We start from the raw sequence: 25254 nt of genomic DNA, 5'->3' as shown, positions 1-25254 counted from the left end.
TTTGACTTTTTTTATGTGTTTTGCCATATTTCATCACAAACCAAGTCGGTCACATCTGCTAATTGGCTGTCAATAGCTCTGCCTGCCAAAGTAGATGGTAGATTGCTGCAGAATTTATGACAAATAATAGACTACTTACCCTTATGAGGACTTTTGATAAAACCTGCTGCCTATAAATCTTTTGCAATGATGATACATTTGAACTGGAAATAAGTTTAATTTTAAATGGTAGCAGTTTGCATTCTTAAATCGGTACAGAAATCGTTTCATATTTAAAACAAATGTACACAATGTCGTATAACACAATCTATTATTAGTTATGAAGGACTGAATGCTGACATGGACGCCTGCACAGTTTCAGATCATCTCGATGTCTGGCTGTCTTGGAGGGTTTTTCTTGTTATACTGAGCGATGCGACTCTCCATGACCGGCCGGAAGTGGCGGATCAGTCCCTGCGGTTAAAAAATAAAAGGTGAAGAGGAACAAAGGTTGTTGTTGTTGTTAAATGTAAATTAGTTCTTGTTTGAACTCGTCACCTCAGTCAATGTATCATGGACAGCGTCATGTTTTGGAGACTGGTTAAAAACAAAACGTCACCTGCACAGGCCAGGCTGCTCCGTCTCCCAGGGCACAGATGGTGTGTCCCTCTATCTGCTTGCTGAGCTCCCAGATCATGTCAATCTCTGAAGCTGCTGCTTCTCCTCCAACAAACCTCCACATCATTTTATCCATCCAGTCGACTCCTGAAGGACAAACAGGAACGGGGGAATGCAGTAGACCAGTACTCGCAGAGCACCCTTCACCTTTGAGCAATGTTTTGACCAAACACAGGTTTTATTCTGGTAAATACACAAGAAAATCTTAGAAAATGTACAATACTTCCCATTAAGTTTTTTATACAAATACATTAAATGCAGGGCATTAACGTGTTTTACATTACAGTAGTGTTTCCTTTTCCTAAATATATTCTCTCACCACACAAGTAACATGTGGGAAAGCTCAAAGGAGCTCTAATTCCAGTGTGCAGCTACTAGTATTGTATTAATTGTTTTCCATTTCCTGCTATCTCACGAAAGGTGGTGTGGATGTGCACACAACTATTCTAGCTTATTAAAGAGAGAAAAGGTCACTCGGAAAAATATTGAGAGTATTGGTTTTAAAAAGCATCAAAGGATGAGGTGATGCCTTTTCAAACCAACTCGCTGCACGGTGACGGTCTTGTATGGATGGATTACTGAATGGACCTACTGGGTACAAGCCGTGTCAAAAATGTCCCTCCAACAGACAAGCACCAACCAGAAAGACACTCAGAATGACCACAAAGAAGCATACAACGACCTCAAGAAGACCAAAACAACAGGAGAGAAAAGTGGTAGAGGCACAAAACAACTATGAAAAGGGGTAAAACATCTATAAAGTCTATGTGTCTTGCTCCGATGTAGGAGAGGTCGTGGGGACAGTTAAACGTCTGTGCTCAGGGGCCCATTCTCTCATAAACCGCCCATGTTGTCTTTATAAGTGATACATACATTGTGCAGTTCCTTACCCTCTCTGCAGGGGGTGCACTGGCCACAGCTCTCATGTTTGTAGAACTCAACCAACCGAGCGATGGCTCTGATCACATCACTCTGGAGGAAAAATACAATTCTCAGATGTATCTCTCCAGACTGTTACTGGAGCTGCAGTGCATTTTCTTATCTACATTTTTCAGGGGTCTGTTTACCGACTTATCCAGGACTATGATGGCAGCTGTTCCCAGTGCAGTCTCTGCACGGACCAGATCATCGAAATCCATCAAAACATCGTTGCACACATGCTGAGGGATGATGGGAGTGGAGGACCCCCCGGGGATCACTCCTAATAGATTGTCCCAGCCGCCCCTCACTCCTCCTACACCAATCACACAAGAGGAGAGAGGAAATCATGTCGGCATCCCATGAAGTCAACCAGTATCAACACAGCGGTGGACTGCACACAGACACACACACACACACACGCACACACACACACACACGCACACACACACACACACACACACACACGTGCGCACACACACACACGTGCACACACACACACACACACACACACACACCTGCGTGTCTCTCTATTAGCTCCCTTAGAGGAATAGACATCTCTTACTCCACTGTGCATGGTGTGTTCACGTGACCGGAGATGTTGAACAGCTTGGTCCCAGAGTTCCTCTCCCTCCCAAAGCTGGCAAACCAAGCACCGCCTCGACGACAGATTGCAGGCGCCACAGCGACCGTCTCCACATTGGAGACGGTCGTTGGGCATCCAAACACACCTTGAGGTAGAGATGGAGTGAATAATTACTCAGGAGCTGTAATTACAACACAACCCTATTTGGTAGTTTCTTAACCCATAATCCACTCCAGTAGGAAAACAGATGTGTCAGACTGTGATGTTTATACCTCACCTATGTCTGCAGGAAATGGTGGCTTGAGTCTGGGTTTTCCTTGTTTGCCCTCAAGAGACTCGATGAGGGCCGTCTCCTCCCCGCAGATGTAGGCTCCGGCGCCCCACATCACAAACACGTCAAAGTCAAACCCAGAGCCACAGGCGTTCTTTCCTATCAGGCCTGCTTTGTATGCCTCATAAATAGCCACCTGTTTGAAGAGTAACAACGGGAGGAGTCACACAGCATCTACAGATCGACGAGTCACCCATCTGGGCCTTTGTGTACCTGTAGATTCGAGGACTCGTTGTAAAACTCCCCTCTGATGTAGATGTACGCTGCTCGAGCGCCCATGGCTCTCCCAGCGATCAGGCAGCCTTCTATTAACTTGTGGGGGTCGTGACGCATTATCTCACGGTCTTTACATGTCCCAGGCTCCCCCTCATCAGCATTCACCACCAGGTACTTAGGTCTAAGGACACGAGGAAGGAAGGAAACACTCAATGCACTGATAGGCTACATCGCCAGAGTGTCATTGCCGGTGTGAGTGACGCTATCGTGTTTCTTTCCTTCTCCTACCTGCCGTCACTTGGCTTGTTCATGAAGCTCCACTTCATGCCGGTGGGGAAGCCGGCTCCTCCTCTGCCACGGAGCCCTGAGACTTTCACCTCATTTATGATCCACTCCGATCCCTTCAGCATGATTTCCTTGGTCTTATACCAGTCTCCTCGCCTCACTGACCCCTTGAGTCTGTCAAGAAGAGAGATGGACAAGCATTTCTACAGAGTTGTAGGTCATAAAAAACTGAGAGGAAAGTTGTATTTCTCCTTTTATGTTTTTACCTCCAGTCATAACGACCATATAAGTTGGTGAATATCCTGTCTTCGTCACTCAGAGGGCCAAATTTGGCCTTTTTTGGCTTCACCTGGTGAAAGAGTGAGAAGATAAAAGAGAAGTATAATTGATGAGGTGCCAATGTTAGATTAAAATTAGAGCTGCCATCACCTCAGGGCTGAAACCAACGGTAATCAAACTGATCTGAATACCACAAAACAAATTATTTAAATAACATTAAAGTATGGCTGGCGGGATACACACAGCATATTGAAAACACTTTGTGTAACCTAATATATTTGTCAGAACATGGAATGGGATTATAATTGGTATATTTACCATATAATAAAATGTATGCAAGACATGTATAAACATTTAATTAATTATAGCCTACCCATTTGATACTTTCTATGATCACAAACACTTAAAAGAAACTAACTATAAACTATATTAGAATAATCATACATATACAGCTAGGCCTGTCCAATATTTTTGTATATCATAAAACAATGGAAAAAAATACTCAAGCTCAAAAACCTATATTGACCCAAAATAGCGAATTAAAAAAAAATCATGTTTATCTTTGTAGCTCTGTTGCATAATATCTTTATTTGGCAACTTGCTGCGTTTCAATAATCTGACATGCTTGTATTTGAAAAGTAAATTTCTAGGTCAGTGTGCTGTGATGTGTATATCGCGTGTTGCAGTGTGTGTGTGTGTGTGTGTGTGTGTGTGTGTGTGTGTGTGCGTGTTGCGGTGTGCTTGCAGGCCTACCTGAGACGGCGCTGCAGTGTTGTAGGTCAGCCGCGGAGCGACATGACGCGCCGCGGCGCCCCACAGCATCCGCCGATGCAGCAGCAGCATCCTGCAGGAGACAGACAGCTCCTTTAAACCTTTAGACCCCAACTACCTGCTGCCTGGATCCTGCGTTGGACTTCTGGTGCAATCAAACGGACTCCTGAGAGCGAGCTCCAGTGTGGGTGTGCCTGCTGGTTTATCTTAATTAAACTAAGAGGATTAACTAATGAACTGCGTCACATCCGATCCCAGCTGCCCGCAGGTACCCAATCGTTCACTGGTTCATGCTCGCGCACACGCAAACAAACTAACAATTATCTGTTGAAGTCCCATAACTTTGACGCTATCATAAGGGACTTTACAGGCGTATAAAACGAGTGTTAATGAATTGAAGATAACCACTAAATATATCAAAGGTCCACGACTCATTGACTAACCCATTTGACAACAGCGGGCCTTTTGACTTGTTATATGGGGAAAGCACATTATAAGTTGTTATTAATAACATTAATGATGACTGTTCTATTTAAGTGACCCATGTGTGACAGTGAGCCAGCACACTATCCTGATGGGCCCACAGACGAAAGAAGTTCATTTAAATTCAACCATGAGCAATGTCATAGCCATTTCTTTCCACTTACATTTTTCCATTATTGGAGATGATCATAATGTGTGTTTTGATACCCATATTATTTACTATGCCAGAAAAGTAGTTTGAAATATAGTATAGTATGCAAGCCAGCGTGTTTTTCTGGCTATTCTGACCCACGGTTCTTTTATGGAGCGGATATATGAGAGGGTCAAGATTAACGTGCCATGTTACGACAAAGTCATATTTCCCAATTGAATGCCAAACAAAAAAGAGAAAAAAAAAAATGCAATTTGGATAGCAGTCAGCGTGTTCAAGATTAAGAAAGCAGTAGTGGGGAAGTGAGCAAAAGAATACAAGGTATTTTAAGATGGTTTAAATTAAAAGAATGTATTAAGGGAGCTACTGATAGATGTATGTTTATGTTTCTAAGTTTATTTTAAAGAACATCTTCTTCAAATAGTCATTATCATAACTTACAATAGTTTGTCCACCAGAGAGCACAATTCAGCTGTAAAATGTCCGACTATGCAGACATGTTGGTAACTTTTAATTACCAACATTTTCACTGAAGCCCTTCAAGAGTTGGTTTTGTAATATAAATCAATAAACAAAAACATTGAAAAGATCAAGCTTAGATATGTTTATTTATTTTCTTTACATTAACTGAAACAAATGATGGGAAAATTAATTCATATCTCTGAGAAGGTTCCACTAAAAACGGAAAGACAAAAGTGTATCCCTGATAGCGGGGTCTCTACACAGACCGGACCCCATGTCCCTTCACCCAAGTCAAGAAAACAAACCGCTCACACACACACACACACACACACTTCACAGCTGGCATCAGTTAACCCTCATTCATTCACAAAGCTCCGACCAGGAGCCCCAACACCCTTCATGAACAAGACCAACCGTCACGCTGTCATTCCAGTAGGACTCGTTCCAGTAAGGCCAGTAGTTTACCATCACGCCTATTATTTCCATATTTTTTATCCCTGTCGAATGATAACAAATATACAAAATCTCTCATTTTCATTCATGTTTATTGACAAGTATTTTTGCACATACAAGGACTTACAGATTTTAATAACATATATATTTTAACATATTCTTATATATTTGTTTGTCATATTCTATCGTAGATTACCACATTCTTTATGACTTTTTTACTAATGTATTTATTGTTAAGCCGAATTCCTTGGATGTGTAAACACACATGGCAATAAACCCTTTCTGATTTTGAAACTACTGGCCGTATACTTTCATGAAGAGTGTCAATCACCAAAGAAGAGTGACAGCACCAAACAATTGCTTCCCATTTTATATTTTGTATAATCACTTAGTGCATTGCTCAAGACTTCCTGAGAGTAGTTGCAGCACAGAAAAAAAAAAAAAAACTAAGGCAACTTCATCCCAATATATCATATTGACTATAGACTCTGTACTATTATGCAGAAGGAAGAGTATTCAATATATGCAGGTTTTAAAGAAGTATTTCAATCACAATCTTAAATGTTATCGAGTGAGTTAATGAACTAGATATGGAAGGTCAGACAAAAAGGCTTGAAGCTCTCAAATCTCATAGTGCAAATAAACTACAAATTAAAAAAAAGATTTCCTACACAACTAGGACGGCGGCCAGACCAGCATGTCTGACCACCATGTTCTGACTGCATGGGTTTCAATAGAATTGGGAATAAAAAAAGGACAACTGCCGTTGTTTAAAGCCATTAAAGATTGCATCACACCCTGCGAAAGGCCTTAATGTACTTGTCCCGGGAAAGTATGAGGAAATTAAAAAGATTTTTGGTCAAAGATAGATTCACTCAAAAGGATAATGGCCCCTCTAGACACAGCGGTGGCCGATCTATAAGAACTGCCACGTTAACATGTGATACAGTACTATACATGTCAAATGAACAACAGAAAAGCGTGCTGAAAATGTCAAACAAAGTCATTTTGTGTTCCAGTTACATCAAAAGGTTTTAAACCCCCTGACTTTTCCTTGCTCAGTTCCCTTCTCTGTACCCCGGATGGAATGTGCCCGTATTATTGCAAGTACCTGACAGGGTTTAATGTGCAAAGGATGCATTCGAGGAAGAATCGCCAAAAGTAGACAAGCAGCCCATAATAAGAAGGCGGTAAGTTACATGGAGAAGTTGAGTCAAGATCGTTAACGCGATGCAGGTTTTTCTTTTGGAGAGGCTTGTAATCTGTGTCCCCCTCCTTGGATTTGGTCTCACAAGAGTTTCAGCAAAAGAACCATAATAAATAACAATAAATAAATAAGTACAGAAGAAAGGGGGGGGGGGGGCGCCATCTCATTCATCCCCTCACTTCTTCCCCCCTTTTTCTTTTTTTTTTCAAACAAGAAACCCAAATGAGCGCATTAGAAGACTGAAATCCAGTCTTTGGGAAAAGAAGAATTGTCTTCAACATAATCAACATCAACTCATTGATCCAGACTTTGTGCCTTTTGGTCAGGCATTTCACACTCAAACATGGAAGCAGATTCTTTCTCATGGCTTTCAAAACCGTTGGGAAGAGTCTTCTCTGAAAACCCAACATTGGCTACAATTCACTTCTCTCCTGTTAACTTAGGATTTAAGAAAACAGTTCAACTAAAAATCTTTGGTTTAAGCACCAAATCAAAAGCAGAGATTACCACTAACAAGAAAAGACAAACATTATTGCTTTCAATGTACAGAGTGAGTTTGATTACACTGCATTTCCACCAGAGGACAGCGGATATACAAACTCATTGTTGTGCTCTAGGTCATATGACTTCTGAATTGCACCTGAATCAATACATTTATGTTGCAACTACAATCTAACATCTTCAAAATTCCCTTCATGTTGCAGCTCTGGATTTTTGTTTGCATAGTGAAAAGCATCCCAGTTACCACACACTCAACACGTCCAGCTAGAAAAATCAAACGGCTCAAAACTAAAATACATCAAATTAAACAGCAAACGAGAAATAAAACCTAAAAGACAAATTAAATAAAAAACGCCAAGAGCCAGAAGACAAACATTTAAAATATCTAAGAAAACCCGTTTTCCATTGTATTTTTGTATATGATTTAGTTTAGTTTTTATTTTGTAAGCGCTCTATGTGGGAGCAGCAGGTCATTAGTCCAGCCACCTGAGTGAGATTTTTTTTTTACTGTGGATGCTCAACCACACAGACACACACACATATATACACACAAACAAACACACACGCACTCTTTTTACTATTCCTCTTCCTTCTCTCCAATTTCCTCTTCATCAGGCCATCGGTCACGCTGCCCGGCCGGCGAGCGGGTTCCTCCTGGATCTTCTCGCTCCGCCTCTCGGCCTCCTGCCAGCTCCTCCAGACTTCGCAGGAGGAGCTCGGGATAGCCGGCCAGCCTGTGAGGCCCAAGTTGAGCCAAGGCCTGAAGGGCGATGGATCGCTCCCTCTCGACATCACCTGAAAACATCAGCGGGGGGCCGACACCGGATCCACTCCCACCATCCAGCATCATGTGAGGGAAGAACGCAGAGGAGTGGGCCTGTAAAGACGAGGCCTCCAGAGGGTTGGACTGCTCCCTCTCGCCTTCATCCCCTCTCCCATCCTCCCCAAGCTCAGCCCCACGTCTGGGTCGACGTGTGCGCAGCTCCAGGCAGCTGTGTCCCTTGCGGTGACGCTGGAGGTGGTCCTCTCGGGCAAAGGCCTTGTGGCAGAGCGGGCACTCAAAGGGCCTCGCCCCGCTGTGGAGGGACAGGTGGTTTTTTAGGTCGTACGAATGGAGAAACCGAGCAGGGCAGTGAGGGCAAGGGTAAGGACGCTCGCCTGTGTGCTTCCTCATGTGGATCTTCAACTTATCGTTCCTAATTAGGGGGAAAAAGGTAAGATGAAGAATAAAGAGGCAGAAAGGGAAACGTGACAAAGAAGAATAAAAGATTAAATCAGGCCACAATACATTAAATCGTTTTCTTTGTGCAAATCTTATGCGAGAAGTTCTTGTACCGGGTGAAACGGACTCCACAGGCAGAGCACTGGAAGGGCTTCTCTCCAGTGTGTGTCCTCATGTGTCGGGGCAGTTTTCCTGCTCCGTGGATGATCTTCTGACAAACAGGGCACTGCTGGGGCGTCTGAGACTTCCTCTTTCTCCCAACTCCCGCTGCAGAGGCCTCTGCTCCTCGATCAGAGACAGAGGTAGGTACAGAGGTGCTTTCCATCAGCATACCGTCGTCACCGAAAGCCTCCATGTCCTCATCCTCTGACAGCTTGTCATTCAAGGGCAGGGCAGTAGGTGGTTGGGCTATATGGGGGCGCTCATGCAGCCAGTGAAGGAGCCCTCCATTTAGTGTGGCCCCTTTCCCTGGCTTTCGGATCCCTCTTGGACCTCCGTTCTGCCTGGATTTGGCGCGAAGCTCCTCCTGTTCGGGGCTGGGAGGCTGGGTCGACGGCAGGGAGCGGAAGCTGTCGGATGAAGGTGAAGGGTGCGAGATAGGAGACGCGGGTGGTGGGTTAAAAACTGAGGAGTTGATGTGATGCGATACAACTTTTCTCATCTTCTTTTTGTCCATTTTTCTTCGAGACCCTCTCTCCACCCTATTCTCTCCCCCCGCCATCCTCTCAGTAGCTGCGTTTTGGGCCCTCTGCTCCTCTGTCGTCAACCCCTCCGCCGTCTCCCCCAGGATGTCTCTGCATGCGTCAGCCACACACTGGATGCCCAGAAGCTGAGCCCCTCGCAGCACATCTCTCATCCCGGAGCTGGGGATGGTCAGAGTGGCAGTGTAGGCAAACTCCAGAAGGGCGTCCAGGGCGTCGGGTGCCACGCAGTCGAGCTGGCACACGCTGAAACCTGCTCCGCCCTCGCCGGCCCCCTCCTCTGCCCCGAACAGCCCGCGGAAGTAGAGACTGACGGCAGCCATGACAGAGCGGTGAGTCGGGTAGCGTGCCCCGCGGGATGTCAGCGTGAGGTCACAGAGAAGGCCCGTCCTCCTCTGGTCATTTAGATGGGACAGGAGCTCGTTGCTGTGCTCCGGGAAGGGGATCCCAATCAGACCGTCCTCTCCTGGAGACATTGCCACCTAAGTGAAAGAAAAAGGAAGTTCCGGTAAGTGGGAAGAATGAGGTCTGAGCAAACGGATGCAAATGACAGATTTGTACCGTCACAATCAGCCTTTAATATCAATACAATATTTTCCTATGAATTCTATCATCCATTTCATTAATTTCATTAAAAGCATAGACCAAAAAGTACTGAAAAGTAAATCTTCGTTAGCGTGACTGACAAGGAGTTTCTTTCACGGGAGGGACAATTTAAACCAGATCACTACATCGAGAGGTGGTGATTTTGGCCCGTGAGAGTTGGTTGGGCCACCGGAGGACGATTGCAAAGGAGATGACGGAGCCAGCAGGAGGGCCAAAAATATAACATGGAGAAATAATCATTAGAGCAGAGAGATAGCGAGACAGAGACAGATAAAACCAAACGATCGATAATGCCGTGGAAAGGATGCAGGATTATGCAATATACGGTATGTGCTGCAGCCAAGGGGCAGTTGGTTAATTCCCGTGTGAAACCTTTATAGCATTAGCTGTTTGAATAGTTTTGACAGGGAGGAAGTTACTGTGGGTGAAAGGGGGGAGTACCAGTGAAAGAATGAGGAAGGAAGAAACAGCAAGATACTAATTACAATCTTCACGAGGACTGGAATACAAGTACGTTACTCAAAAACTTGATGCTCAACATATACCATGTGGACAGTTAACATATTTAATTTATTTCATTCCTCTATCCTTTTTTTCAACCCAATAATAAAAAGAAATGTTACCAGCAAATTTCTTCGATAAAAGTAGGAGTTTTAGGTAGAAGGGGAAATATCGTACTGCCAAAGTCAAATAAGGACAATAACTTTCTTTATTCCTCTTTGAGAGACACAACAAGGTCTGTCTGTAATAAGACCCAACAACTCTCTTTGACTCCCTAAGCTCGCACCTCACCCTGTCCACACTATACCTGCTTAACAATATCTCTCTCACACACACACACCTGAGCAGACCAGATTTTCCACAAACAACTCACCCTCCAGATTCCCCCTCCATCTCCCTCCCATAGCAACTGGCAGCCCCCTAGCCATCCAATAACAGAGTACACACAGTGCCCAGAGGGCTCTGCGCAACGACAGTACATCCACCTGACTAACCTGCTCCAAAACACACCCTATTAAACACACACAGCGTGCCAATCTGAGGCTCCCCCTCCCACTATTGTTACATTTAACCTGTTCTGTGATGATCTTAACAGAAGTCTATTCAAAACACATACTTGTATAAATGTACTCCACCCATTAAAAAAAAAAAAAAGACTAAAAGTACAGCCAGTTAAATAATTACCTCTCACACATTTACCAACGCTTTCATCTCGCAAATTGATATCAAACCTTCCTTTTTCTCATCCCCAGGAAGAGCTAAAGTACCTGAATGTTCAGCCTACCTTCTCCGTCTTCATGGGCACGGGCACAGTCAGCCGGAGACGAGGCAGCGTGCGTCTCATGGCATCCATCTTTCTGAGCTTGACAACTCTTCTCCCTCTGTCTTCTTTGAAAATCACTTTTTTTCTTCTATTCCCTTCAACCCTTAGATGTTTAACTTAAAGGACTGATCTCTCTGTCAGAAGTCGGGGTAACGCGTTCATCCTTGGGGATGTCTACCTCTTTCGCACACTGTCTTGTCACTCAATCTCCTTCCTGTTGTATCAAAAGAGGGTTCATGATGAAGACGGCAGATTCAGAGATACCCCTCCCCCCAGGCTGCCTACGCGCCCCCCTCTCGTCAAAACCCAACGGCCCATTTTCCGAACACTTTCCGATAAACACTATCTCCTTGTCGACCTCTCCCTGTTCAGAAAGAGGCCGACAGGTAGATCAGTAGCAGTCCATCTAAGGTCATGGCAGGACTGGATGATGTAGAACAAACAACCTTCAGGCTTCAGACTAAACACAAAACATTTACTGGTTTGACAGGAAGGAAACCAGCAAATGCAACTAAAGCAACTAAATCTAAACATACCAATATTTTTTCAGTCAACTCACAGATTATCAAAGTCGAACACTCGTGTAAGAACCAAAATCATATTGGCAGTATGAGTCATATTACACCCAGGAACAAACATTCAGGTAGGTGCAATATGAGAGTTAAACCATATTGCATCATACTACAGAGACCAACTGGTACAGAAAGCTCTTCCTTTGTAATGCAGTGCTCTTTATATTTAAAAAAAAAAAAACACCACGCTGTACAGATATTTACTGTTTTCTAAGAGTTATCTTACAACTTGAGGCAACAAGGACGGCATGCGTTTCTGCAGCCATTGATACAAGAGAGTGAGGAAGTTAAGGGGCGCGGGCACACACACACACACACACACGCCACTTTTCAAGTAAAGACTCCAGAAATTATCTGGTTCCAAATGAGACGGTTTATCTGCTTTTTTTCTCTGTCTTATATGATTATAAACTGAATATCTTTTGATTGTGGGGTTTGACAAAACAAAAAAGTTGTGACGTGGCATTTTTTACTATTTTCTGGACAAATATTTAACAGAGAAAATAATGTGTGGATGAATTGTTAGTTGCGGCCCTTCATAATACACAGCTCTTTAATAATGCTGGAAAAACCCATCAGAAAGTCACCACCTGCCTCTGTAGGACAAAGTGTAAACGCATCCCCTGACCTTGCATGCATACAGTGTGACACGATAACAGACCTGAAGGTCTCATTTAAGGATCACCATCAAAAAGGTAATCATTGTTTAAATGCAACCACAGGAAAACAGCATGGTTGCAAACAAAATTATGAAGTGCATAATTTCTAAAAAAACCCTCAAAGAGCGAAAAAGTCACTAAAACCAGAAATCTCAAGCAAAGCAGCGCAGACAAGCGAGCCACAGAACGGGTTTCAGGAGGAGCACACAACAACGCACGTTCAATTTCCGGCACAGGGGACAGAAAAAAAAAAATCATCATAGGTGGTTGGTTGGTGTTTTCGAGCTTGTTATTTTCGGCATATTCCTTAGAACACAGGCGTGTTCGGAAAATAATAAGATTGCGAAGAAGTTTTAATGATTCCCATAAATTTTCTGTCTGTCCGTGAGTCACTGCATACTGACACAGGATGACATGCACAACCACACACACACACACACACTTCATGTCCCCTCTTCTCCTTCCTCGCCGCCTCGTTTCGTTTTTTGTTTTGTTGCTAACCGAGGACATGTCTGCAGAAGTTGTTGAACCTTCCAACAGATAGCAACTCGTGTTAAAAACAGCCCACAGGCCACAAACACATTTCTACTTGATCATAACGCATAATTCACTTCATGTTAATGTGGGTAATGATCAGTACCTTAAAGTCAAATAACTGATATTGTCGTTTGCCTTTAGAGGCGTCATTTCAAGTCATTGTTTATCTTTCCAAAACATGAAACCACAACAACAACAAAAACCTCACATAGAGTATTTTATCACTTTTTATGCATTTAACGCTACAGATGTTAAGATATTATCCTTTCAACTGCTGGCTCTTATCCCTTTCTTTGTTTTTTGTTCTCACCTCCCACTCTTTTTGTCTACGATGGAGGAATTCACCTCCTCTGCAACTCTACGGTTTCCTCATCCCTCGCTTTCATTATGTGCACACTCTTCCTTTCTCGTAACTTAATTAAAACATTTTTTTTTTTTTTTTTTTTAAATGGCAACAACACCTGGATGTTTTCTATGATTTTTGTCTTCATCCAACCGTCAGGCGAAGTGTCACAAACCTAAAGAAACAACTTATTTGTACGACCGGACAAGTACGAAAAAAAAAATCATGAAACATCGAGAAGAGAATCCATCGAGGATCGTTTTCACTGCCGAGGAAATGGAAACTTAAATCCACCATTACTGTCCACTTCCACGACTCAGTGGAACTCATTTGACACAAATTAGTTTGGAAGCCAGGAAACTTAGAGCAGCAGGATTTGACCAAACCTGCACACAAAGATGTGTTCTTCAGTATGAAGCAGGTTATATTATGCATCGTCGCCATTATGAAATCCCTCTGCTCTCACATTCGAACGGCAACTGTTATTTTTATGGGTCTTATTTTCCGTTAAAAGTTGTACGTTTTCCCAGACCACCTCAATTATATCATGCTCCAGCACTAAAAGGGGGAAAATATGACTTTACACTATTCACAGAAAACTGCGGCTGAGGGGGAGAAATGCTTTATGAATTCTGATGTCAGATGTTTTCCAAAGTGCCCGTTTGTAACTGTGTGACTGTATGTTGGTGAATGAGAGCTCGTACGGCTGGTGTCATGCGTTGTGACAGTGCTCACTGTACTTACATAATAAACTCTTTAACAAAGTCATGAATGAATTTGAATAAGAAGAACATCTTAAAAAGGCACATTTAACCAAATTTAGCGACAACATTTGTGTTTTTATGTCCAAAATGTTATGTTATAAAATGCTTGTACGAAGATACACTTCTAAACATTGTAGGAGCTCAAATACATTAAAGAATCTATTTATAAAACAGGAAAACGCTCTCAAAAAAAGGAGCAGTTGTCCATTCTGTACAACAGATTAAATAAGTGTTTTTATTCAGGTAAAACCCACTCCTTGAGAAGTTATTCATAACCACAACAAAACAAATGATGATGCTGAAAGTAAGATGCAAGCTCATACGGTATCTCCTCGACACATTCGTCTTCCTCTCACCACTGTTCACTGCTCTGTGGAACAAACTGATTTTTAAGTGTGAAGAAAGTGTGTCCCTCTTTACACCTCCCTCATTTGGGGTAGCGAGTGTGGTGCTGGGACACCTTCTCTGAGGAAGAGTAGGGGAGGAGGAGACGAGATAGGAGAACACACATCTGCCCAACCAAAGCTGCCCAACAGAGCGCTCTCACAGGACTGAGGGCAACACATATACTCCAACACTACACCCAACACAGCCAGATCTTCTAATAAAGCAGCTCGTCCCTGCCAGGGGATCAAACACAAGCTCCACCCGTTCCGCGTCCCAACAGTTCCCTCCGGGCTGAACATTTGCATCCCACCAGGAGATATAAAAACAGATGCAACCGAGGAGAATTTGAATCTGCATTTGAATTTGTCAAAGACTAGACTTGAGACACCATCATGATAATTAGAATGATGATACAAAAAGGAGAAGTCCAGTGGGCTGATGTTACTCAGCAGAGGTTCAGTCTTATATTCACAAAGACCCTGCGATCCTCTGTCCTTACAGTAACTGGGGCATTATATGGAGTGTGTGTGTGCGTGTGGACACATGCGCACATTGTGGTCTTAGTTCCAAGAGCACATTACATTATTCATCTGGCTGGCAGAGCAGCGGCCCTTATCCCCTCACCCTCACACACACACACCACACACTCTCCACTGCAGCAGCCAGTTTGCATGGCAGACCTGAGCACCGACTGTCAGTGTGTCAACACACAGGATGAGACATTCGGGTGCACACGCTCTGTCCAGTAATTTCCTAAATTACCTGAATTTTTAGTAAATAAGAAATTAACTCTTCGTAAGGGTATCAATTAATACAATAATGTTAAACTAACGCCTTCAATTTAAGAATTAAGTTTATTTTTGAGGACCAATATTGAGCCTTTATGAAAGACAACTTTGTAAGTAATTCAACTCCAAGCCTTTAGGACCAGTAAAATAATCCCTACACGATCCTGTGCCTCATATTACAATAAGATATATAGATTATATTGATGTATTAGCCCGGTGTATGTGCAACTCTACATACTGTACCATCAATCTCTCATTTATTGTTTTTTTACTAATATATTGATGTTTGAAGTTGTTTATAAATACACGGAGTAGGATGCATCCATCAGTGATTTATTTTTTCCTGCTTAAAAAATAAATAATTTTTTACACAATGTAAAGCTATACATTGGTGTAATATTTAACATTCCTGCCCTGTTTGCCACTGTGAAACTATGAAAGAGCAGCAAAATAAATAAATCTGAGGTTGGAAAGAGGAAAAGATTTGAAAAGAGACCACAAAAGGAACATGAGGGAGGTATGTTTTCTAAAAACACACCTGTTCTTAGAAATCACACAAGAAAAAGGAGGTATGTGGGAGGAGAAACACATGAGTGAGTGACTGTGGAGTGGGTGTAGAGAGATACTCAGAGATAAGGTAAAGAAGAGGGGAGGTTAAGACGGGAAAATCTAGTCCCGGCCGCAAACAATCTGTGTTAGTGAGGAGACATGAAACAAGAGGAGACAGCGTTAAGTTACAAGGGGGAGACAGAAAGAGAGAAGCAGTGACATGACGACTGGGAGATTAAACACATGCATGCAGTCACAGGAAGTAGCAAGAGTCCTCGCAGGTGTGTGTGTGTGTGTATATATGTATGTGTATGTGTATGTGTGTGTGTGTGTGTGTGTGTGTGTGTGTGTGTGTGTGTGTGTGTGTGAGACTGAGGGAGAGATGTGGTAGAAGCCACCTCTTTCATTAGCGTCGCCAAAAGCAAGTTTCACCCTCGGGTCAAAATCATAATCCAAAGTAATTTTATGTCAAGCATTTACATGGAGAGGAGAAGAAGTTCGTGTTTGTGTAGATATATTTCTTGATTACATTATATTTTAAAGATTACTTTGAGGAGTATCTTTTCAAACTTTCTATCAAGGCCAATATCAGACTCCTTCAAAATCTGTTGTTATCCATGTTATAAATATATATTTTGTATTTTTTTTAAATTACATTTCTAAAGATCTTTTACAAATTTTATGAAGCTACAAAACTTTTTTTTTAAAAAGTCATAGAGGAGTAACAATCTGCTGTTTGTCCAATAGACACCAGAAACCAAACAATAAAATATGTAGCTGCACTGTCCCGTTAACTTACTTATTGTGTGTGCATGTAGAGCACTAATGAAGGCCATGTTATAAATATAACTGTGTTGCAAAGTTAATTATTATGTTATTTTCTAATCTTTTTAAAATGTATGTGGTTAATTATTTACTGTGAAATTATGTTACGGAAGCGATTCATAAAATAATTTAAATGGATTTCACATTTACAATAATAAAGTAGCTCAAGGAAAAAGGTTATTTAGAGCGTTTACCCCCGGACACTTCAAACTATGAATGTGTATTACTGTGGGTGAACTCCTGTGTGGGTGAATGTGGAGATGTTCGGAAGATACAACGATCTGTATGTTACGTTATGTTTGTTATTGTTATTATTCACCCAGTCTGGGTGGTGGCCCGATGGGTAAATTACGTGTATTCGTTGTATGAGGCTTACAGTTACTCAATGTGTATTTAATTCAACTACTACTATATGTATGCAAAGAATAAATAAAGCAAATAGCAACAAAAATGAACGGTGGGTGCAGAACACAACAGAATCAGTTTTTGAACTGAGCTTTTTAGTTTACGCATAGCTGTTGATAAGAACACACATTTAGATTAACTTGTACATTATTAATGTGTCTTAAGTTGCCGCATCACCGGGAGGGTCTCAACAACTGCAGTTCTCCTACACAAAATACCTCCCTGTAGAGGAAGATGTTGACACACGCACAAAGTGATGCATAGAGAAACAGCTCGGATGGTGATCAAGAAAGAAACAAAATTATAACATTAAGATCTGCAGCAAAAAGACAATCAAAAGGAAAGATGCGTCAACGTCGGATAAAATTGGCTTAACGGCGTGGTAGGGGAGGGGGGGTGTATTTACTGTAAATAAATTCATTGAAATAAAAACACAACAACTTCAGAATAACAGACTAGTGCACAACTGCATCGCCCACTGATGTGGTGTAAATAATAAATTAAAAAGTCCAACTCAGCATTTCCCGAGGACGAATAGAAGGAAGAAGTAATGAAAGAAATGCATATTTTAGGACAAACAAAAGATTTTTCTAAATATGAACAATTGTAATCCGTCCCTTCTGTAACCACAATAATGTTGTTTTTGTGTGTGATTTATTTCAAATATGACCAAAATAAAAGTGACTATTATTCCAAAAGTGATGGTGTGCAGCCTTTGTCGTTTGCGTCTGGAGTTCCCCTTTGAACATTGCACATAAAAGGGGTCAGTTTCAACAGCAATAACTCCTTTCGCCTGCTGATGTTTGGGTGTTTATTCTCACTTTCCCTGAAGTGTTGTCTCACTGTACCTATTTATGATAACCGCCCGCTCCCTGTGTACAGAAACAATTGCGTGGTTACTAGAAGAGCTGAATCATGAACAGTCCTTCAGTCTATAGATTGTTTTCTCAAGCCTGTTTTTTCTCCCTTCTGACTATTTACAAGAAGAAGAAGAAGAGTCACGGCCACCTGTAGTTTGGTTGACGCTGGGCGGCGTGGGATGCGAGGCTGGTGGTCGAGAGCGAGGGAGGGCTGTCAAATGCTACAGAAACTCATGACTGAAAAGAGGAAATGGCAGATACTTAACTTCCTCTATTGACACAGATCGAGTGGGGGCAAGACTCAACTGTATCAGCAGCCAACTGGATTACGGACACAGTGTAGTCACCCCTGTGCCATTACTGCCTTAATGTGGGGAAACAACCGCTATATAATGGTGAAAATGTGCCATGTGTGCAGCGGTCAAAGAGATTATGCACATTTTTAATTAAATGGGACTCGTAAATCATACAATTACTAAGTTACAGCAGTGAAATAATCACCATGAAAATAAACCATCCCCTGAAATACATTGTTCTGTATTGAACAATATTATATTGACAAGCAGAGGTGAAATGTGTCCTTGTTTGCTGCATGAACAAAGTAAGAGTATAAGAGTAGGGAATAGAGAGGTTTTCTCAGAATAAAAGGTTGTTGCAACGTCAACAAAAAGCCTCAGAAAAAAGGGTGAGACACCTTCAAATATTAAAGATAGAAAGAAGCCTTTACTTCTTTCAACTCCTGTTCTGCCTCCCCCGTTCGGTCTCTCTCTTCCCACCTCCCACCCTCTCAGTCGGGTTGTATGAAACTGAAAGAACCATGTATGAAAAGGGGGAATTTATATGGGCTCACATGCCCCAATTAAAGCGTTTCCTGGAACTGTGTGCATGCATGTTTATATGCGTGTGTATGCATGTGTTGGAAGTGTAAGGGTGTGTGTGTGTGTGTGTGTGTGTGTGACAGACCACTTAAATGTTACTTCCCCTATCCACCAGATCACAGACACATGGTTGTCACTCGTGTAGCGAAGCCACGGTCACATGATATATCGTTCTCTTATCATTCATAGACTGTAAATGTGTGCTTCAATATTTCCATGTTGTCTGCCTCCAACAATGATCGTCAGTACTCAGGAAAAGGATGAAAGCAGGTTTGAAAATGTTTTACAACTGAAATCAGTGCGTTAAAAAGCTAAAAATCAACTCATTAAAGTGTGGTTGGAAATGCTCTTCAAATGAAATCTAGCGTCAACATAGTAAATAATATACACACATTCACAAGGAATACTTCAATGATCTAGATATTATTTAGAGCCGTTAGTGCAAGATAATTATTTAAGGTACAGTCTTCTCAGCATGTCTGGCCATTTGAAGAAAGAAATATGTATTCCTTGTGGTCCAGTTTTAAGTCCTAAAACCTAGAGTTCTAGTATTATTTTGGAGCCAGTTGAAGTAACTAGAATTAAATATTTGGTATCCGTTTTATGATCTCTAATAAAGTACATTATTTGTTACAAGAATCATAAATTGAGCTTCAAGGCGCTCCATAAAACTCACATGTTTTTTCATTATCATAATTAATATTCTCTCCACGTGCATTTTAATTGCAATTTTTTTTTTTAATTGTCCATCATAGAGCCTGAAGCTCAAGAAGATGGTATTGTTGTTGGCATTGGAGAAATGTAGTTTAGTCTGTCAGACTAACATCAACACGGCCTTAAAAGCTTCTGACAAGCAGTGTTGCATTGTTGCGATTAGATCAGACCAAAAACCTGTAAACATCATAAGCCCGTTTTAAACACAAGTGTATTTTTGGCATCATTCCCTAACCTTCTTTAAAAGCCGATTGCAGTTAGAGCGCGAATGCAGCAGACAAACTACAGAGGAGTTGACTTCCAGGTTGCCCATAAAATATTCAAAAGTTTGACCACTTTATTCAGCTCATATTTATTGCAAAGACAATTACGTTTTCAAGTAGATCCTTCTCTTCGGGCCATCCTGTTAAAAAAGAAACTATGTTTAATCAGGTTTGACCCTCACGACATTGTGTTTGTGGTGTGACAGACTGAATAAAACAGATGCAACTTTAGCTGTTCCGGGTGATTCATATCAGGAAAATCAGTCAAGCCCTTTTCTAAGTACATCTCTTGTTTGGGTTGGACAGAGGCTGAGCTCCATCAACTCAAATGAGTCAGTCCATTTTTTTTTTGTCCCTCGTTTTAAAAAAAAAAAAAAGAAGAAAAATCTGAAATCTCTAATGTTTTCATTCATGTATTATTCTTAAATACATCTGTATACGTGAGTATGTTAAAACACACTGGGCATTTAGTGCAGTTATAAATGCTCATTATACAATATAAATGAAAACACCAATGACCTCAAAAACAGTAAGGAGACGACATATCACATATCACAAAGTTGTGGCGTTGAAACAACGCCACAACTTTGCAAAAAAAAGACGTCTTCCAGCATTTACATCATGGATGAATAAAGAGAACAGGGAATGGCGTTGGATGCAGGCTCCTATTTATTCCAAAACAAGTAGCTAATTGTATTCATATGAACGGCAGCATGAAAATAACTCTGGAGGTGGCTAGCAAAGTTACATATGTCCCTTTCCAAAATGTAAGTCTATGAGGAAAAGTCCTTTTGGGCCCCCTGGCATCACGTGACGGACCCGGCAGTAATTCGACTGTTTGCCCACTACGAAAAAGTCCTTCAAAGCCCAGCGCCCCTTAGTTTACATCATATATGATGTACACTAAGCTCTTCCTGGGGGCTTAGTTTACGCCATAGCCTGTATATAAGAAGTGGACGTAGTAACTGCGACGTCACCCACTGGTAGATGGACTACGGGTCTTAAGCCTCGAGTTCACAGTTGGTCGTGACCATCTTGTTTTTTTGTGACACGAGTGGTTGTGACACGAGTGGTTGGCGCTAAGCCCAACAAGACAGTTTTAGCTGAACGAAAGGTTACAATTAAAAAGGGTTAAAGTTCTTTAAAAAAAAAAAAAAGGACAACACCCAGACCGGAGAACACCATGGTAATGACCCGTCAGTGACATGGGAGCCACCGTAAAGAGTTCCCTTTTTGTATCATCTATTTTACTCTAAATAGGACCATAATGTACTAAATTAGCATGTTGTATTGAAGAAGATGTTGAACTAGCAATTGAGACCATAACTGTATAATGTTTACTGGGGTAATAAAATCAAGTGGGAAGTAGGGTCATTTTCTCATAGACTTCTATACGATCAGACTTCTTTTTGCAAACAGAGGAGTCGCCCCCTGAAGGCCATTAGAAAGAATGCACGTTTCCCAAAAGTATCTTAAAGACATCAGTGTGATCAAACAAAGCACCGGTTGAAGCGAAAGTCCCAAATGTGTACAATCAATACCATTTCTGTCGTCCCCTTGACAGTATGGCCACCTTTAAGTGTGGCCAATTGGAGCAGGTATTAACACCAACAGCATAACACACCCTTAAGATGATCTATGTCCCATTTTAAGTCTACGGGTTAAGATCTTTTGAGAAAACGTTAGTTGCTAAATGCAGCATAAAACAAATTGTGATTTTGAAGCAGAGAAGGATTGATGTTTGGACTTGGTATAACAAACATAGTGATATATGATGAGTGATTCCTACCTCCGGTCCATAAACCCAGGAAAAGATGGGTGCCGGATTTCTTCTGCCTCTCGCTCGTCCCCCCCCTCTTTGGTCCTTTGCTTGGAGGTCAGCAGAGGTCATACACCTGAAAGAAAAAAGGCACAGAAGTGTTAACAAATTAACCTGATTTGATCTCAGAGTCAGGCCTTTGCCAGATATGTGAACAAAGACATGATTAACTCATTGAGTTATCTTCTCTCTTGTAAAATTGGTTGGATTTAGTTTCAGTGAATAGACACACGTGAATGTGAATAAACACACACAATGTAATTTGTGGTGGAGTCGGGGGATCTTGTAAAAGAGCAGAAATAAAAAGACGCTGATAGAAACCGACCGCTTCCTACTTTGACTTCTTCCGAAAATAAATGATCCAACAGTCAGTGAGGTTATGAAAGCCTCCCCCCCCCCCCTCCCCCCGCACACACACACACACACACACACACACACACACACACACACACACACACACACACACACACACACACACACACACACACACACACCTCTCTTTGAGTTAAATGTGATTAAGCTGTACCTACCATACCATTAGGATTTCAACAGAACTATAAGAACATTATTTAAATATAGGCAAAGACTTGGAGAATATGTCTGAAGTGCAGATTCAGACTAAACACACAATGATGATCAGCTACCAGAAGTACGCCTGTAGAAAGCAGAGCAGGACGGAGGTCGTGTCAGGACAGCAGGAACAAGGGATGAAGCACAGATGTCTAATTATGTTGCAGACAAAGCTCAGCAAACAGAGCTGGCATCAAGAATTTAATTCAAAACCCTGATGGCTCCTCCATGTGGAGTCTCGTCCCTGCACCAGAAAGCATTAGATGGCCACTCACATGATGGCGTGTGCACACCGGGAACAAAACAAAAAAAACACGCAAAAAGAGAAAACTTTAAAAGCGTGTCTTCTCTTTATTCACCAGACTGAGGCCCAGAGCTGAGCCCAACAAACTAAAAAGCTCCGACAACACTTGGAACTAGAGGGCATAAAGCTTTACCTGCATGCACGGCTAAAGATTTAACCAAACAGGCTGTGCCCAAGACGGGGAAACCAAACCCAAGCCAGTTGAGCTCGTTAGGCCGGTCTGTCAGAGGGGCGAGTCAGCAACATATCTACCTATGTAATCACACACACTCACACGAGCCCACTTGCATGCCAGCCCTCCCCACCCATGAGGCAGGCAGAAGCCGTAACCCAACATTACAGCCTGAACACATCCTATTGTAACAGTGACAGGATTACAATAAAACACTGGGTGCGCCATGGGGAGGATGATGATGATTAACAGACCACTGAAGGGAGATCATTTAGGCGCAAGAGGCTCACACCGACAGACCCACTGCGTGCCCACGAGCAGCGGAGAGGCAGGTGATGTGCGTGAGAGCAGGTTAGGTTTTGGATGTCAGCCGGTGTTCTCGGCTATAATTAGCAGCCGAGTCTCCAGAAATGTACCCGCCGACCCCGCTCTCCCTCTCCCTCTCCCTCTCCCTCTCCCTCCCTCTCCCTCACCTGGCCGACGTCAGACAGCGGCTGCAGCACCTGCTGCAAAGAAAACCACAACACAACCACACACAGCCTACGGGTGTTATGTTGTGCGTTTAAAAGTCCAGCTGTATTATAAAACGGGAATGAATGTCGACGGGAGTTAGCCTAGGCTACCCGTGACGTAGTTAGTCCTCCCGTGACCCCGATCTGGAAGGAGGGGGAGGGAGGGGGGTAAGGTTGTGAGGCAAGCTGGCGCTGTCATGGCAAACGGACGTGTCACTTCGCCTCCACCACACACACACACACGCGCGCGCGCACACAACTTAAATGTGTGCGTTGCAATTTAACATTGAAATCGACGGCATGTCAGGTGAAGCGGTTACCTGAGTGCCGGCGTGTCACCTGTTCAGACTCGTCGCCTCCCACCTGACCGGCCTCCACACTTCCTGGATTACTCCGTCCCACCCTGCTTTACTTCTGCTTCTTTCTCTCTTTCTGTTTGAGTCCTCGCGGCTCTCGTCTCTGCTCCTGTACCGGGGGTCCCGTCGTCCTCCGCTCCACAACCCGCGAGGTTGTAATCTTCGCCAGGTGGTGCGTCAGCGTTTCTTCCCCTTGTGGGTCCTCTCGTCTCTGGTCTCTGCAGACCGCCGGCTCTCTGGGCTGCTGTGAGCCCCCTGTCTGCTGCCTTCGCTGGCCCACTCCGACTCCCAGCTCCTTCTTTCTGAGAACCAGGAAGCGGCTTGCCCTACTTACACCCAGCCGCGGATTGGCTCTGGCAGGGCTGGAGAAGAGACCGCCGGGGTGGGCAGGGCACAGGGGAGGGAGGGAGGGAGGGAGGGGGTCCGGCTCCGATGCGATAGGCCCAAAGCGGTGTCTGTCGCCGTGGCGGAGGAAGGAGAGAGGTGGACAGGTTTGGAGACCCCGCTCCTCCTCCTCCTCCTCCCCCTCTCTCCTCCGGGCATCACCGCGCATAGGTGTAGGGCGGGCAGTGAACGGAGGATATCGTCCCAATTGCTTACCTGTCAAATGCCAAAGCATTTTCATTCAAAAATAAACCCCGTGCCCCTCTCGTCCTGACTCACGGCTCCGAGGTGGCCACGGATGGGGAGCCGGAAGTACACTTGATGGTTCAAGCTAAACGGAACCTATTGTGATCAATGGCACTTTTACAGAGGATGTGTCACATCCAGTGTGGAGAGCACACCGGGGACTTTTTTAAATGGCTTGTGGTGAACCACAGAAAAAACATGTAGTCCACAGTTTGCTGAAGAGAATAATGCAGTAGACGGTTGAACTCTTCTTCTCTTTTTTTTCCAGCAAGAGAAAAGAGTCACAGACACAAAACAGCAGCCCTCGTTGCACCGTAGAAAACAAGTACCTTTGAACACGTACGTATCTGCCTCCTGTTTGAAGTGGTTATGGTATGGGAATCACCTCGCTTTTTTCAAATCTCATCCTCATCTACTGAAGCTCCAAGCGCGTGTGTGTTGGTGGGGTTTGAAGTGAGGGTGCAGGAAGTCTATATTTAATGTTGCGGTGAGCTCAGCCAGCCCACCTATTACCACCCCCTAACCTTAAATCTGTGCTTGTTCTGCGGTTGTGCTACCAGACGTCAAACTATACACGTGCACCACATGTTCCATACATGCCACTGAGTCCCCATGTTAGCTTGTTTTACACCGTGGGGGGTCACGAGACAATTGAATAATAAAACAACAAGTGCTGCTGCTCAAAAAAAGTCAGTTTCTTTTTTTCAGATTTTATTACTCTTTTATTGTGAAATTCTGGATATTAATACAGTGATTACACTTGCAGGACAAGTACACGCAGAATGTGGCTATTACCATTTAATGCATTGTAGTGTGACGAGGAATAGGATACTGCGTGTGTCCGTTTTTAGCCCAAGAAACTCCCTGACATCGCGGCCCCAAAGTAAAGACTTCCCTCTTGACTCTATTTCAGAGACAGAATGACGGGCAGTAATTACAGTTGTGTTTATCCCGCCTCTCTATTCATGTCTGCCATCATTACCGTCTTCTCCTTGCTCCTCACCGGCTTCTCACATTCAAATGTCCCTCCTGATCTCGCATGTTACTGTAAAGACCCAAACTTAAGGGATATAAAAGGTTCTATTGTGCAAGATGCTCCTTCTTCCTGCTTAGTTGATTATTAAAGTGTCATCGCCATCTAGTGGTCATCGTGCAGCCAGCAGACAGCCCGAGCAAAAACGTTTGTTTGACAAA

At 43.0% G+C, this 25254-nt stretch overlaps 2 protein-coding genes across 10 annotated transcripts; both read right to left on the bottom strand.

Annotated features, from left to right (window-relative positions):
* Nucleotides 1-213: 213 nt before the first annotated feature.
* Nucleotides 214-5607, bottom strand: LOC117745804 (NADH dehydrogenase [ubiquinone] flavoprotein 1, mitochondrial-like). Its single transcript, XM_034554346.1, is given in 11 exon segments — nt 214-453; nt 599-744; nt 1548-1629; nt 1725-1891; nt 2094-2306; nt 2439-2628; nt 2706-2889; nt 2997-3167; nt 3260-3342; nt 4026-4116; nt 5519-5607. Coding segments are annotated over 11 exon segments (1512 nt in total). The 3' UTR covers nt 214-357.
* Nucleotides 5608-6951: 1344 nt separating this feature from the next.
* zbtb7b (zinc finger and BTB domain containing 7B) lies at nt 6952-23828 on the bottom strand. Of its 9 annotated transcripts, none has more exons than XM_034553413.1 (4): nt 23395-23828; nt 21487-21592; nt 8636-9705; nt 6952-8496 (listed from the first exon to the last, which is right to left on the bottom strand). In XM_034553413.1, the coding sequence occupies exons 2-4, from the start codon at nt 21586-21588 to the stop codon at nt 7878-7880; spliced, it is 1791 nt and encodes a 596-aa protein (XP_034409304.1). In that variant the 5' UTR covers nt 21589-21592; nt 23395-23828; the 3' UTR covers nt 6952-7877. The 9 variants fall into 9 exon arrangements, with proteins under 9 accessions (XP_034409304.1, XP_034409306.1, XP_034409310.1 ...); XM_034553415.1 differs by having other exon boundaries at nt 23414-23828; XM_034553419.1 differs by lacking the exon at nt 23395-23828 and adding an exon at nt 23036-23363.
* Between the last annotated feature and the right edge of the window lie 1426 nt (nt 23829-25254).

This window comes from Cyclopterus lumpus, chromosome 16 (assembly GCF_009769545.1).
Source record: "Cyclopterus lumpus isolate fCycLum1 chromosome 16, fCycLum1.pri, whole genome shotgun sequence".
Lineage (NCBI taxonomy): Eukaryota > Metazoa > Chordata > Actinopteri > Perciformes > Cyclopteridae > Cyclopterus > Cyclopterus lumpus.
The sequence above is the reverse complement of the archived record's forward strand: the minus strand, read 5'-3'. Positions and strand labels throughout refer to the sequence as shown.